Here is a 14057-nt window from a genome sequence, read left to right as displayed (position 1 = left end):
TGTGCAACGCGCGCCTGGCCCTCGTGCCGCGCACCCTGGTGCAATGCACGCCGTAGCCCTCGTGCAATGCACGCACGGCCCTGGTGCGACGCGCAGCACGCCCCTGTGCCGTGCGCCCTGGTGCAACGCGCAGAGAGCCCTCGCGCCGCGCGCCCCGGTGCAATGCACGCACGGCCCTGGTGCAATGCACGTGTGGCCCTGGTGCAACGCGCAGAGAGCCCTCGCGCCGCACACCCCTGTGCAATGCACGCACGGCCCTGGTGCGATGCACGCCGTAGCCCTCGTGCAATGCACGCACGGCCCTGGTGCAACGCGCAGAGAGCCCTCGCGCCCCGGTGCAACGCACGCGCGGCCCCGGCGCGCCGCAGGCCCGAGCCCTGGCGCGCGCCCCCTCCCCGCGCGCGGCCGCGGCCCGTGGGCGGCGGCGCGTGCGACAGGCTGTGTCCCCCCCAGGCCGCCAGCTGACCATCTTCAACAGCCAGGCGGCGGTGCGGGTGGGGGGCCGGGACCGCGGCCGCCCCTTCCAGGGGCAGCTCTCGGGGCTCTACTACAACGGGCTGAAGCTGCTGGCGCTGGCGGCCGAGGGGCACCCGCGCGTGCGGCTGGAGGGGGACCTGCGGCTGGTGGGGGAGCCGCCCCCGCCCCCCGCCCCGCCCGGCGCCACCCCCGCGCCCCCCGACATGGCCACCACCATCATGGAGACCACCACCACCATGGCCACCACCACCACGCGCCGCGGGCGCTCGCCCACCCTCCGCGACACCGTCGCCCAGGTACGGGGGGGGGGGGGGGGTCGGGGGGTCGGGGGGGCCCCCGCCGGGGCGCGGGGCGGGCAGTGACCCCCGCCCCGTCCCCCCAGAACACGGACGACCTGCTGGTGGCCTCGGCCGAGTGCCCGAGCGACGACGAGGACCTGGAGGAGTGCGAGCCCGGCACAGGTGGGTGCTCCTCCGCGGGGGCGCCCCGGGCACGCGCGCGTGCGAGGCGGCCTCGCACGCCCGCCCGGGGCACGCCCGCGCCCCCCCCGCCCCGCCACCCCCACCCGCACCGGCGGCGGCGGCGGCGGGACCCCTCGCGCGCGCGTCCGCTGACACGCTCGCGCGGGGACGGGCGCGCAGGGAGGCCCCGGGTTGCACGCGCGCGTGCGCAAGAGCCGCGCGTGCTTATGCGCGCAGGAGCGCGCTCGGCTGCGCGCGCTCACGTGCACACGCTCACGCGCACGCGCACGCACGCGGCTGCATCCACACACACGGACGAGAGCCGCGCACGTGCCGGCACGTGCGCGTGCACACACACACGCCCACGTGCACACGCAGGCTCACACGCGCTTGTGCACACAGAAGGCACCTGGCTGCACACACACACGTGCACACGCAGGCTCACACGCGCTTGTGCACACAGAAGGGCATGTGGCTGCACACACACCACACGCACGTGCGCACGCCCGCAGCCACGCAGCTGCACACACGTGCACAAGAGCTGCTCGCCTGCACGTGTGCGCACAGGCACGCAGCTGCATGCACGCCCACACGCACACGCGTGCGCGAGAGCTGCTCGCACACACGTGCACGTGGCTGGGCACGCGTACACGTGCTCAAGCGCACACACGTGTGCAAAGCAGCTGCTCGCACGCACAGGCTCACGCACACGCTCGTGCACACAGGAAAGCAGCTGGCTGCTCACACGTGTGCCCACGGCTGCTCGCACACACACACGCGTGAACCACAGCTGCTCACGCGCCTGCGCGCACGCGCTCACACGTGCCCCCCCCCCGCCCCCGCGCCTGCGGACGCGCGTTCCCCGCCCCGCGGCGCGCGCTCCCGCCCGCGCTGCGCACACGCGTGTGCCCCGGGGCCCGCGCGAGCCCCGCCCCTTGCCCCACCCTCGCCCACAGCGAGCCCCTGGCCCCACCCCGACGACGGACGGACGGACGGACGGACAGACAGGGAGGGCACCCCGCCAGCTGGGCGTCGCCCCCGCGTGCGAGGCCGTCGCACGCCCGCTGCCGCCCAGGGCCTCGTGCGAGGACCCTCCCCTCCCCCCCCCGCCCCGTCCCTGCACCCCTCCCCCAGCGTCGCACGGGGCTCCGCCGAGCCCGGAGGCCTGGGCCCCCCCGGCACCCACGGGTGCCCCCCAGCACCCACGGGTCCCCCCCGGCACCCACGGGTGCCCCCCCGGAGGCCCGGGCCCCTCCCGGCACCGTGGGGGTGGGGGCGTCCCCTGACCCCCCCTTGGCCCCATGGGGGGGAGGGGGCGGCAGCGGTTGGGGGGAGCGGGGGGGGGAGGAGAGGGGGACGGACGGACGGACTGCTGGACTGCCGGACTGACGGACAGACGCTGGACAGACGACAGATAAAGGGGGGGAATGGATGGAGGATGGATGGATGGGTTCACGGCTGGAAGGACGAATGGACGATGGATGGAAGGACGGATGGACGATGGATGACGGATGGATTATGGGATGGAAGGACGGCTGGATGACGGAAGGAAGGATGGACGGACGGACGAATGATGGATGGACGGACAGATGGGCAATGGATGACAGATGCACAGATGGATGAGGGGTGGCTGGACGGACGGACAAGGCTGGCTGGCTGGACAGGCGGGTGGAGTCAAGGCTCGGTGGACAGGTGGACGGACACATGGACAGACAGGTGGCTTCAGGGCTGGCTGGCTGGACGGATGGACGGACACACGGACAGACAGGTGGATTCAGGGCTGGCTGGCTGGACAGGTGGACGGACACATGGACAGACAGGTGGCTTCAGGGCTGGCTGGCTGGACGGATGGACGGACACATGGACAGAGAGTTGGCTTCAGGGCTGGATGGATGGACGGATGGACGGACACACGGACAGAGAGGTGGCTTCAGGGCTGGCTGGACACACGGATGGTGGATGGATTCAAGGATGGACGGACACGTGGATGGGCGGGCGGACAGACAGAGTCAAGGCTGGATGAATGGATGGACAGACGCATGGACAGATGGAGGGACTGAAGGATGGATGCAAGGACAGACGCACGGATGGGTGGGTGGATGCAAGGCTGGACAGATTCAAGGACAGATGGATGCAAGGACGGATGGACGGACACAGGGAGGGACGCGTGGATGGATGCAAGGACGGATGGATGGACACAGGGAGGGATGCGTGGATGGATGCAAGGACGGACAGACAGACACAGGGAGGGACGCGTGGATGGATGCAAGGACGGATGGACGGACGGACGGATGGGCAGATTCGAGGGGGGATGGATGGATTTGAGGATGAATGGATGCACGGATGGATGGGCTCAAGAATGGACTTGGGGATGGACGGATGGACACATGGATGGACAGACAGATGGATTCGAGGACTCACAGGTGGATGGATGGAACCAAGGATGGACTTACGGATGGACGGATGGACGGACGGATGGATGGACGGATGGACGGATGGGTTCAAGGCTTCACAGATGGATTCAGGCTTGGATGGACGCACGGACGGGCAGATGGACAGAGAGCTGGATTCAAGGCTGGGTGGATTCAAGGACAGATGGATGCAAGGCTGGCTGGACGGACGGACACAGGGAGGGACGCGTGGATGGATGGACGGATGGACGGACGGATGGATGGATGGATTTGAGGATGAATGGATGGGTTCAAGGCTGGATTTAGGGGCGGGTGGATGGACACACGGATGGACGGACAGACAGACAGGTCAAGGCTGGCTGGCTGGACTGAAAGATGGACGCACGGATGGATGGGTTCATGGATGGATTTGGGGGTGGGTGGATGGATGGATGGACAGACGGTGGATGGACGGACGGATGGATGGACAGATGGATGGATGGATGGATGGACGGCTGGTCAGACGGATGGATGGACGGACGGACAGCTGGTCAGATGGACGGCTGGCTGGGCAGATGAACAGATGGCTGGGCACACGGCTGGTCAGACGGTGGACGGATGGATGGATGGACGGACAGATGGATGGATGAATGGATGGACGGACGGCTGGTCAGATGGACGGCTGGCTGGGCAGATGAACAGATGGCTGGGCACACGGCTGGTCAGACGGTGGACGGATGGATGGATGGACGGACAGATGGATGGATGAATGGATGGACGGACGGACGGCTGGTCAGATGGACGGCTGGCTGGGCAGATGAACAGATGGCTGGGCACACGGCTGGGCAGATGAACAGATGGCTGGGCACACGGCTGGTCAGATGGATGGACGGATGGACAGATGGCTGGTCAGATGTGCGGATGGATGGATGGATGGATGGATGGATGGCCGGACGGCTGGTCAGATGGATGGACAGACGGACAGCTGGTCAGATGAATGGACGGACGGATGGATGGCTGGGCACACGGCTGGTCAGATGGATGGACAGACGGACAGCTGGTCAGATGAATGGACAGACGGATGGATGGCTGGGCACACGGCTGGTCAGATGGATGGATGGACGGATAGCTGGACAGATGGATGGATGAATGGACGGACGGATAGCTGGTCAGATGGATGGATGGATGGACAGACGGCTGGCTGGGCGGATGGATGGATGGATGTATGGATGGATGGACGGACGGACAGACGGACGGACGGATGGATGGATGGGCAGCTGGCTGGTCAGATGGATGGACAGACGGATGAATGGACGGAGGGATAGCTGGTCAGATGGATGGATGGATGGACAGACGGCTGGTTGGATGGATGGATGGATGGACGGATAGCTGGTCAGATGGATGGATGGATGGACAGATGGCTGGTCAGATGGATGGATGGATGGACAGACGGCTGGTCAGATGGATGGATGGATGGACGGATAGCTGGTCAGATGGATGGATGGACGGACAGACGGCTGGTCGGATGGATGGACAGACGGCTGGTCAGATGGATGGATGGATGGACGGATAGCTGGTCAGATGGATGGATGGACGGACAGACGGCTGGTCGGATGGATGGACAGCCGGCTGGCTGGGCGGATGGATGGATGGATGGATGGATGGATGGATGGATGGACGGACGGACGGACGGACAGATGGCTGGTTGGATGGATGGACAGACGGCTGGTCAGATGGCTGGCTGGCTGGCTGGCTGGCTGGACGGACGGCTGGTCGGCTGGCTGGACAGACGGCTGGTTGGATGGATGGACGGATGGCTGGTCGGCTGGCTGGACGGCTGGTCGGCTGGCTGGACGGATGGCTGGTCGGCTGGCTGGACGGACGGCTGGTCGGATGGATGTACGGACGGCTGGTCGGATGGATGGACGGCTGGTCGGCTGGCTGGACGGACGGCTGGTCGGCTGGACGGACGGACGGCTGGTCGGATGGACGGACGGCTGGCTGGCTGGGCGGATGGAGGCACGGCTGGATCCAGGGCTGGCCGCAGGCCGGGCACAGGCCGCTGGCGCCGCAGGGGGTCGGCCGGCGGCACCTTCTCACCGAGTGTCTCTCTCTTCTTTTCTTTTTGTTCTTTTTTCTCTTTTTTCTTTCTTTCTTCTCTTTTTTTTTGTGTGCTTTCCCTTCCTTCCTGCAATTTCTTTTTCCTCCACGCTAAAATCACCCGGCCCCATCCCGCGATGTAAGTTGACGGCAGCGCCGCGGTTTGCTCTTTTAAAAAAAAAGAGAAAAAAAAAAAAAAAAAAAAAAGCAAAAATTAGCTAAAAAAAAAAAAAAAAGCTAATAATAATGCTAATAGTACCGGCGAGAAGCGGCGGCGGCGGCGGCAGCGGTGGGGGGGCTCGGGGGGCCGGGGCGGCCGGCGGCGGGGGCTGACGCGGGGCCCCCCCTCTCCGGCCCCCCCGTCCCGTTTCTGTCTCCGCAGGCGGGGAGCTGGTGCTGCCGGCGTCCCCGGCGGGCGGCGGCCCCGCGTCCCCCGCGCCCCCCGCCCCGGCCTCGCCCCGCGCCCCGCCCGGCTGCGGCCCCGACTGCGAGGAGCCCTCGGGCTTCGCCTCGGGGGAGGCGGCCGACCCCAACCTGCCGCCGGCCGACGACGAGGACTTCGCGGGCCACGGCGGTGACATCACCGCCCCCCGCCGCGACGACGTCACCGCCGACCTCATCACCGAGGCCAACGCCGAGGCGGTCACCGTCCCCACCGTCGTGGCCGTCCCGCTGCCGGGCCTGGTGCCGGCGGGCGAGCGGCACCCGCGGGAGGGGGGCCGCGGGGCGCGGGCGGGTGACGGCCGCCCCGGTCACCCGCCGCCCCGCTGTCCCCACAGCCGCCGCCCCGGGCGCCGTCGAGGTGGTGCGAGAGGCGGGTGGCACCACCGGCATGGTGGTGGGCATCGTGGCCGCCGCCGCCCTCTGCATCCTCATCCTCCTCTACGCCATGTACAAGTACCGCAACAGGGACGAAGGCTCCTACCAGGTGGACCAGAGCCGCCACTACATCGGGGCCGCGGCCCCCAACGCCGCCGCCGCCGCCGCCGGGACCCCGGGGGGGGCCCCCAACGCCGCCGCCGCCCCCGGCGGGGGCGCCCCCAAGGAGAAGGTGCCCCCCGCCCCGCCCAAGGCGCCCGGCAAGGCCCGACGCAACAAGGACAAGGAGTACTACGTCTGACGGGCCGCCGCCGCCCCCCGGGCGGCCCCTCCGTGCTCCTGTGCCCCCCCCCCCCGGGCAAAGGGGGCGCGGGGGGGTCCCCGCACGCCCGGGGGGGCTCCGAGGGGCCCGGGGGCCGCGGGACCCCCGCCCCACCCCGCCCCCGCCCCTTTTAATCGGTTTTTTACCGCCCCCCCCGGGTCTTTCTTTGGGTTTGTTTTTTAATTTCTAAAGCCCCGGCGGGGGTTGGGCCCCCCCCGGGGCGCCCCCGCCCCCCCCGCGACCCCCGGGCCCCCCGGCCCCCTCCGCCGCGCACAGAGGAATACACGGTTCTATACTTCGTACAGCGGCTCCGCCTCTTCCTGCGCCGCCCCGGGACCCCCGGGACCCCCCCGGACCCCCCCGGACCCCCCGAACCCTCGGGGACCCCCCCGGGGGGGAAGAGGCAGCCCTCCGGGTCCTCCCCGCCGCCAGGGGGCGCCTCCGTCGCCGCCTCCACCTCGGGCCGCCCCGGGGCGGGGCGGGGCGGGGCGTGACGTGACATAACGTGACGTCCCGGCGCGCGGCTCCTCCCCCCGCACCCGCCGCTCTTCCGCCCGGCGCGGGAACGGCGCGCGCGCGGGACGGCCGCAGCCCTGACCCCGCCGTGACCTCGGCGCTGACCCCGCCCTGACCCCGGCCCCGCGCATGGAGGGGGAAGGGGAGGGGGAGGGGGCGACCGCGCCGCCGGGCGCTGCCGGTGAGGGGGCGGGGCGGGGGCGGGGCCGGGGCGGGAAGGGGCCGGGGGGCCCGGGGGGGGGTCGGGGGGTGCCCCAGCCCCGGGGCGGCTGCTCCTGCCGGGGGGTCGGGGGGTCCCGGGGGGTCCCGGGGGTCCCTAGGGTCCCCCCAGCCCTGTCCGTCCCCCAGCCCCCGCGCTGCTGCTCCTGCCGGGGGGTCCCGGGGGTCCCTAGGGTCCCCCCCAGCCCTGTCCGTCCCCCAGCCCCCGCGCTGCTGTTCCTGCCGGGGGGTCCCGGGGGGTCCCGGGGGGTCCCGGGGGTCCCTAGGGTCCCCCCCAGCCCTGTCCGTCCCCCAGCCCCCGCGCTGCTGTTCCTGCCGGGGGGTCCCGGGGGGTCCCGGGGGTCCCTAGGGTCCCCCCCAGCCCTGTCCGTCCCCCAGCCCCCGCGCTGCTGTTCCTGCCGGGGGGTCCCGGGGGTCCCTAGGGTCCCCCCCCAGCCCTGTCCGTCCCCCAGCCCCCGCGCTGCTGTTCCTGCCGGGGGGTCCCGGGGGTCCCTAGGGTCCCCCCCAGCCCTGTCCGTCCCCCAGCCCCCGCGCTGCTGTTCCTGCCGGGGGGTCCCGGGGGGTCCCGGGGGTCCCTAGGGTCCCCCCCAGCCCTGTCCGTCCCCCAGCCCCCGCGCTGCTGTTCCTGCCGGGGGGTCCCGGGGGGTCCCGGGGGGTCCCGGGGGTCCCTAGGGTCCCCCCAGCCCTGTCCGTCCCCCAGCCCCCGCGCTGCTGTTCCTGCCGGGGGGTCCCGGGGGTCCCTAGGGTCCCCCCAGCCCTGTCCGTCCCCCAGCCCCCGCGCTGCTGTTCCTGCCGGGGGGTCCCGGGGGGTCCCGGGGGTCCCTAGGGTCCCCCCAGCCCTGTCCGTCCCCCAGCCCCCGCGCTGCTGTTCCTGCCGGGGGGTCCCGGGGGTCCCGGGGGGTCCCTAGGGTCCCCCCAGCCCTGTCCGTCCCCCAGCCCCCGCGCTGCTGTTCCTGCCGGGGGGTCCCGGGGGTCCCTAGGGTCCCCCCCAGCCCTGTCCGTCCCCCAGCCCCCGCGCTGCTGTTCCTGCCGGGGGGTCCCGGGGGTCCCTAGGGTCCCCCCAGCCCTGTCCGTCCCCCAGCCCCCGCGCTGCTGTTCCTGCCGGGGGGTCCCGGGGGTCCCTAGGGTCCCCCCCAGCCCTGTCCGTCCCCCAGCCCCCGCGCTGCTGTTCCTGCCGGACGGGCGGGCGCTGCCGCTGGCGCTGGAGCCGCCGCCGGGCCCCACGGCCGCCGAGCTGCTGGGCCGCCTGCAGGGGGCGCTGCGCCTGCCGCCCCCCGCCCCCCGCGCGCTGGCGCTGTGGCTCAGCTCCGCCCTCCTGGGTCAGCGGGGGCGGGGTCGTGGGGGTCACGGGGGGTCATGGGGGGTCGTGGGGGTCATGGGTGGCCATGGGTGGCCGTGGGTCCCTGGGTGGCCGCGGGCCATGGGTGGCCATGGGAGGCTGTGGGTGGTCATGGGTCCCCGGGTGGCCGTGGGCTGTGGGTGGCCATGGGGGGCTGTGGGCCGTGGGTGGCCATGGGGGGCCGTGGGTGGCCACGGGCTGTGGGTGGCCATGGGTGGCTGCGAGCCATCGGTGGCCATGGGGGGCTGTGGGTGGCCATGGGGGGCTGTGGGTGGCCGCGGGCCGCGGGTGGCCATGGGGGGCCGTGGGTGGCCATGGGGGGCTGTGGGTGGCCATGGGGGGCCGTGGGTGGCCGCGGGCTGTGGGTGGCCATGGGGGGCTGCGGGTGGCCTTGGGGGACGTGGGTGGCCGCGGGTGGCCATGGGGGGCCGCGGGTGGCCACGGGCCGTGGGTGGCCATGGGGGGCCGTGGGCCGTGGGTGGCCATGGGGGGCCGTGGGTGGCCACGGGCTGTGGGTGGCCATGGGTGGCTGCGAGCCATCGGTGGCCATGGGGGGCTGTGGGTGGCCATGGGGGGCTGTGGGTGGCCGCGGGCCGCGGGTGGCCATGGGGGGCCGTGGGTGGCCATGGGGGGCTGTGGGTGGCCATGGGGGGCCGTGGGTGGCCGCGGGCTGTGGGTGGCCATGGGGGGCTGCGGGTGGCCTTGGGGGACGTGGGTGGCCGCGGGTGGCCATGGGGGGCCGCGGGTGGCCACGGGCCGTGGGTGGCCATGGGGGGGCCGTGGGTGGCCGCGGGCCGTGGGTGGCCATGGGGGGCTGCGGGTGGCCATGGGGGGCCGTGGGTGGCCACGGGCCGTGGGTGGCCATGGGGGGCCGCGGGTGGCCGCGGGCCGCGGGTGGCCATGGGGGGCTGCGGGTGGCCATGGGGGGCTGTGGGTGGCCACGGGCCGCGGGTGGCCATGGGGGGCCGTGGGTGGCCGCGGGTGGCCATGGGTGGCCGCGGGTGCCATGCCGTCGCCCCCAGAGGTGCAGCTGAAGCCGCGGCACCGGCCCCTGCGCCTGGTGCGGCAGTGGCCAGAGCTGCTGCTGCGCCTCAGCCTGGGCTCCCCCGACCGCATCGCCCGCGGTGAGGCACGGGGGGGCACGGGGGGGGCACGGGGGGGGGGGTCTCAGGGCGGGGGTCCCGGGGTGGGGGTCCCAGGGTTGGGGGTCCCAGGGTTGGGGGTCTCAGGGCGGGGGTCCCGGGGTGGGGGTCCCAGGGTTTGGGGTCTCAGGGCGGGGGTCCCGGGGCGGGGGTCCCGGGTTGGGGGTCCCAGGGTTGGGGGTCTCAGGGCGGGGGTCCCGGGTTGGGGGTCCCCAGGGCAGGATCCCCGGGGGGGGGTCCCGTGGGGGGGGGGGGTCCCCTCGGGGAGCGGGTCCCGCGGTGGGGGGGGTCCTCTCGGGGGGGGCGGGGGTCCCCAGGCCGGGTCCCCTCTGACGCCCCCCCCCCAGACGAGCCCTGCCTGCAGCTGCGCAGGAACGTCTTCTTCCCCAAGAGCAAGGAGCTGGAGGTGAGCGGGGCCGGGGGGCGCCCCACGGGGGGGGGGCTGGGGGTGGGGGGCGCCCCACGGGCGTGGGGGGACCCCAGGGGCGTGTGGGGCTGGGCGTGGGGACCCCATGGGGGCGTGGGGCTGGATACTGGGGTCCCCCAGACACCTGGGTGCTGAGCGGGAGGATCCTGGGGAGGCGTGGGGCGAGGCGTGGGGTGATGTGTGGGGTGATGTCTGGGTGTCTGGGGTGTCTGGGGTGTCTGGGTTGTGTGGGGTGAGGTGTGGGGCGAGGCGTGGGGTGTGTGGGGCGAGGTGTGGGGCGAGGCGTGGGGTGTCTGGGGCGAGGTGTGGGGTGTGTGGGGTGAGGTGTGGGGTGTCTGGGGTGAGGCGTGGGGCGATGTGCGGGGTGTCTGGGGCGATGTGTGGGGTGTCTGGGGCAAGGTGTGGGGTATGTGGGGCAAGGCGTGGGGCGAGGCATGGGGTGTGTGGGGCGAGGCGTGGGGCGATGTGCGGGGCAAGGCGTGGGGCGAGGCATGGGGTGTGTGGGGCGAGGCGTGGGGCGAGGCGTGGGGTGAGGCATGGGGTGTGTGGGGCGAGGCGCGGGGCGAGGCGTGGGGTGAGGCATGGGGTGTGTGGGGCGAGGCGTGGGGCGAGGCATGGGGTGTGTGGGGCGAGGCGCGGGGCGAGGCGTGGGGTGAGGCATGGGGTGTGTGGGGCGAGGCGTGGGGCGAGGCGTGGGGCGAGGCGTGGGGTGCGTGGGGCGAGGCGTGGGGTGTGTGGGGCAAGGCATGGGGCGAGGCGTGGGGCGAGGCGTGGGGTGCGTGGGGCGAGGCGTGGGTGCGGCCCCCCCGCAGCTGGAGGACGAGGAGCTGCTGCGGCTGCTGTACGAGGAGGCGCGGGGGAACCTGCTGGGGGGCCGCTACCCCGTGGACCCCCCCGACGGGGCGGAGCTGGGGGCCCTGGCCTGCCGCCTGCGCCTGGGGCCCTTCCGGCCCGGCCACCACACGCCCCGCAGCCTGCGGTCAGCACCGCGCCGCCGCACCGCGCCCCCGGCACCCGACCCACAGCACCCCCAGCCCCCGGCACCCCTGAACCACAGCACCCTGACCCATGGCACCCCTGACCCACGGCACCCCGACCCACGGCACCCCGACCCACGGCTCCCTGACCCACGGCACCCTGACCCACAGCACCCCCAGCCCCCGGCACCCCTGAACCACAGCACCCTGACCCATGGCACCCCTGACCCATGGCACCCCGACCCACGGCTCCCTGACCCACGGCACCCCTCACCCATGGCACCTGGCACCCCTGACCCACGGCCCCCACCCTGTGGCACCCTGACTCACGGCACCCCCAGCCCCCGGCACCTGGCACCCCTGACCCATGGCACCCTGACCCACGGCACCCCCCCTGTGGCACCCCTGACCCATGGCACCCTGACCCACGGCACCCACCCTGTGGCCCCCCTGACCCACGGCCCCCACCCCACGGCCCCCCCTCACCCCCCGTCCCCCCCAGGCCGCTGCTGGGGGAGCTGCTGCCGCCGCCGCCGGGGCGGGGGGGGCTGTGGGGGGCCCTGCTCCGGCGGGGCCCCCGCCCGCCCCCCCCCGAGGAGGGGCTGCTCCGCGCCTTCGCCCGCGCCCCCGGCCCCCAGGCCACCCCCGCCGACCTCTACCGCGCCTTCCTGCGCCGCTGCCACCCCCTGCCCTACTACGGGTGAGTGGGGGCTGCCGGGCCCCGCGACCCCAGCGCCTGGGCCCCACGGACCCCCGGGACCCCCGGGACCCCCAGTGTCCGGGCCCCACGGACCCCCCAGACCCCAGCGCCTGGGCCCCACGGACCCCCGGGACCCCCAGTGTCTGGGCCCCACGGACCCCCCAGACCCCCGTGTCTGGGCCCCCCGGACCCCCGGGACCCCACGGAGCCCCAGTATCCTGGCCCCACACTTCACCCATGGGCCGCGGCGTCCGGGCCCCCCAAGTCACCCCACAGCCACCCAGGGAGGGACCCCCCCATCCCCACTGCGTCCCACAAGTGCACCCGGGGACCCACGCCTCCGGGCCCCCCCAGGTGCGCCTTCTTCCCGGGGGCCATCGAGCGCCCCCCCGGGGGGCTGCTGGGCCGGGGGGGGCTGCGGCCCGTCACCGTCGCCGTGGGGCTGGAGGGCGTCACCATCATCGACCCGCGGGAGAAGGTACGGGGGTGCTGGGGGGCAGGGTTGTTGCTGGGGGGCTGTGGGGCGGCTCAGGCCCACACTGGGGCCTGTGGGGCAGGATCAGGCCCACAGTGGGGCCTGTGGGGTGGATCAGGCCCATACTGGAGTCTGTGGGGCAGGATCAGGCCCACAGTGGGGCCTGTGGGGTGGATCAGGCCCATACTGGGGTCTGTGGGGTGGATCAGGCCCACAGTGGGGCCTGTGGGGCAGGATCAGGCCCACAGTGGGGTCTGTGGGGCAGGACGGGGGCCGGGGGGGTGCAAGGGGTGGGTTGGGGGGCACGGTGGGGCTGGGCAGGGGGCGTAGGGAGCCGTGGGGCAGTTCTGGAGGGGCGCCGTGGGGCACAGCAGGCGGCTGTGGGGCACGCTGTGGGGCTGAGCCCCCCCGTCCCCCCAGCACGTGCTGCTGACGCTGACCTACCCCGAGCTGTGCTGGGAGCTGGTGGGCGCCGTGGGGCAGGAGGGGGACGCCGTGGGGCAGGAGGGGGACGGCGCCGTGGGGCAGGAGGGGGACGCCGCGGGGCCCCCCCAGCTGTGGCTGGAGTTCGACGGCGACCACGAGGGCGTCCCCGTCAACCGCCTGCTGCGGGTGTTCTCCCCCCAGGTCAGCCCCACGGCCGCGACCCACGGGGGCCCTGCTGGGTTGGGGGGGCGGCTGGGGGGCAGCTGGGGCTCAGCTCTGCCCCTCAGGGCAGTGGGGAGCAGTTGGGGGGCAGCGGGGGCTGGCTGGGGGGCACTGGGGGGTTGTTGGGGTGCTGGGGGGGTGTTTGAGGGCAGTGAGGGGCAGTTGGGGGGCAGTGGGGGGTGTTTGGGGGGCAGTGAGGGGTTGTTGGGGTGCTGAGGGGGCACTTGGGGGGCAGTGGGTGGCAGTTGGGGGTGTTTGGGGGGCAGTGGGTGGCAGTTGGGGGGCGGCGGGGGGTTGTTGGGGTTCTGGGGGGACAGTGGGGGGCACTTGGGGGTGTTTGGCAGGCAGTGGGAGGTTGTTGGGGTGCTGGGGGGGTGGTTGGGGGGCAGTGGGGGGCACTTGGGGGGCAGTGGGCAGTGGCTGGGGGGCAGTTGGGGGCAGCGGGGGGGTGTTGGGGTGCTGGGGGGGCACTTGGGGGGCAGTGGGCGGTGGTTGGAGGGCAGTTGGGGGGCAGCGGGGGGGTGTTGGGGTGCTGGGGGGGCACTTGGGGGGCAGTGGGCGGTGGTTGGAGGGCAGTTGGGGGGCAGCGGGGGGGTGTTGGGGTGCTGGGGGGGCACTTGGGGGGCAGTGGGTGGTGGTTGGGGGGCACTTGGGGGGCAGCGGGGGGTGTTGGCGTGCTGGGGGGGCACTTGGGGAGCAGTGGGTGGTGGTTGGAGGGCAGTTGGGGGGCAGCGGGGGGGTGTTGGGGTGCTGGGGGGGCACTTGGGGGGCAGTGGGCGGTGGTTGGGGGGCACTTGGGGGGCAGCGGGGGGTGTTGGGGTGCTGGGGGGGCACTTGGGGGGCAGTGGGCGGTGGTTGGGGGGCACTTGGGGGGCAGCGGGGGGTGTTGGGGTGCTGGGGGGGCACTTGGGGGGCAGTGGGCAGTGGCTGGGGGGCAGTTGGGGGGCAGCGGGGGGTGTTGGGGGGGCACTTGGGGGGCGGTGGGGGGCAGTGGGCGGGGTGCCCGCGCTGACCACGCCCACAGGCGGAGCTGATGAGCGCCCTC

The 14057-nt window shown here is 73.3% G+C and overlaps 2 protein-coding genes across 2 annotated transcripts; both read left to right on the top strand.

Annotated features, from left to right (window-relative positions):
• Positions 1 to 453: 453 nt before the first annotated feature.
• LOC309604375 (neurexin-1-beta-like) lies at positions 454 to 6654 on the top strand (the record flags this gene model as incomplete). Its single annotated transcript, XM_082339322.1, has 3 exons — positions 454 to 773; positions 860 to 977; positions 6208 to 6654. Coding segments are annotated over 3 exons (779 nt in total), but the record flags the coding sequence as incomplete, so codon positions are not given.
• Positions 6655 to 7127: 473 nt separating this feature from the next.
• On the top strand, positions 7128 to 14051 carry FRMD8 (FERM domain containing 8; the record flags this gene model as incomplete). Its single annotated transcript, XM_082339321.1, has 9 exons — positions 7128 to 7266; positions 8459 to 8623; positions 9666 to 9767; positions 10133 to 10191; positions 11025 to 11191; positions 11692 to 11889; positions 12244 to 12367; positions 12785 to 12991; positions 14037 to 14051. Coding segments are annotated over exons 1-9 (1089 nt in total), but the record flags the coding sequence as incomplete, so codon positions are not given.
• Positions 14052 to 14057: the final 6 nt, after the last annotated feature.

This window comes from Platalea leucorodia (assembly GCF_965183815.1).
Source record: "Platalea leucorodia genome assembly, contig: HAP1_HAP1_SCAFFOLD_715, whole genome shotgun sequence".
NCBI classification, from domain to species: domain Eukaryota; kingdom Metazoa; phylum Chordata; class Aves; order Pelecaniformes; family Threskiornithidae; genus Platalea; species Platalea leucorodia.
This window is presented reverse-complemented; position numbering and strand designations above follow the sequence as displayed.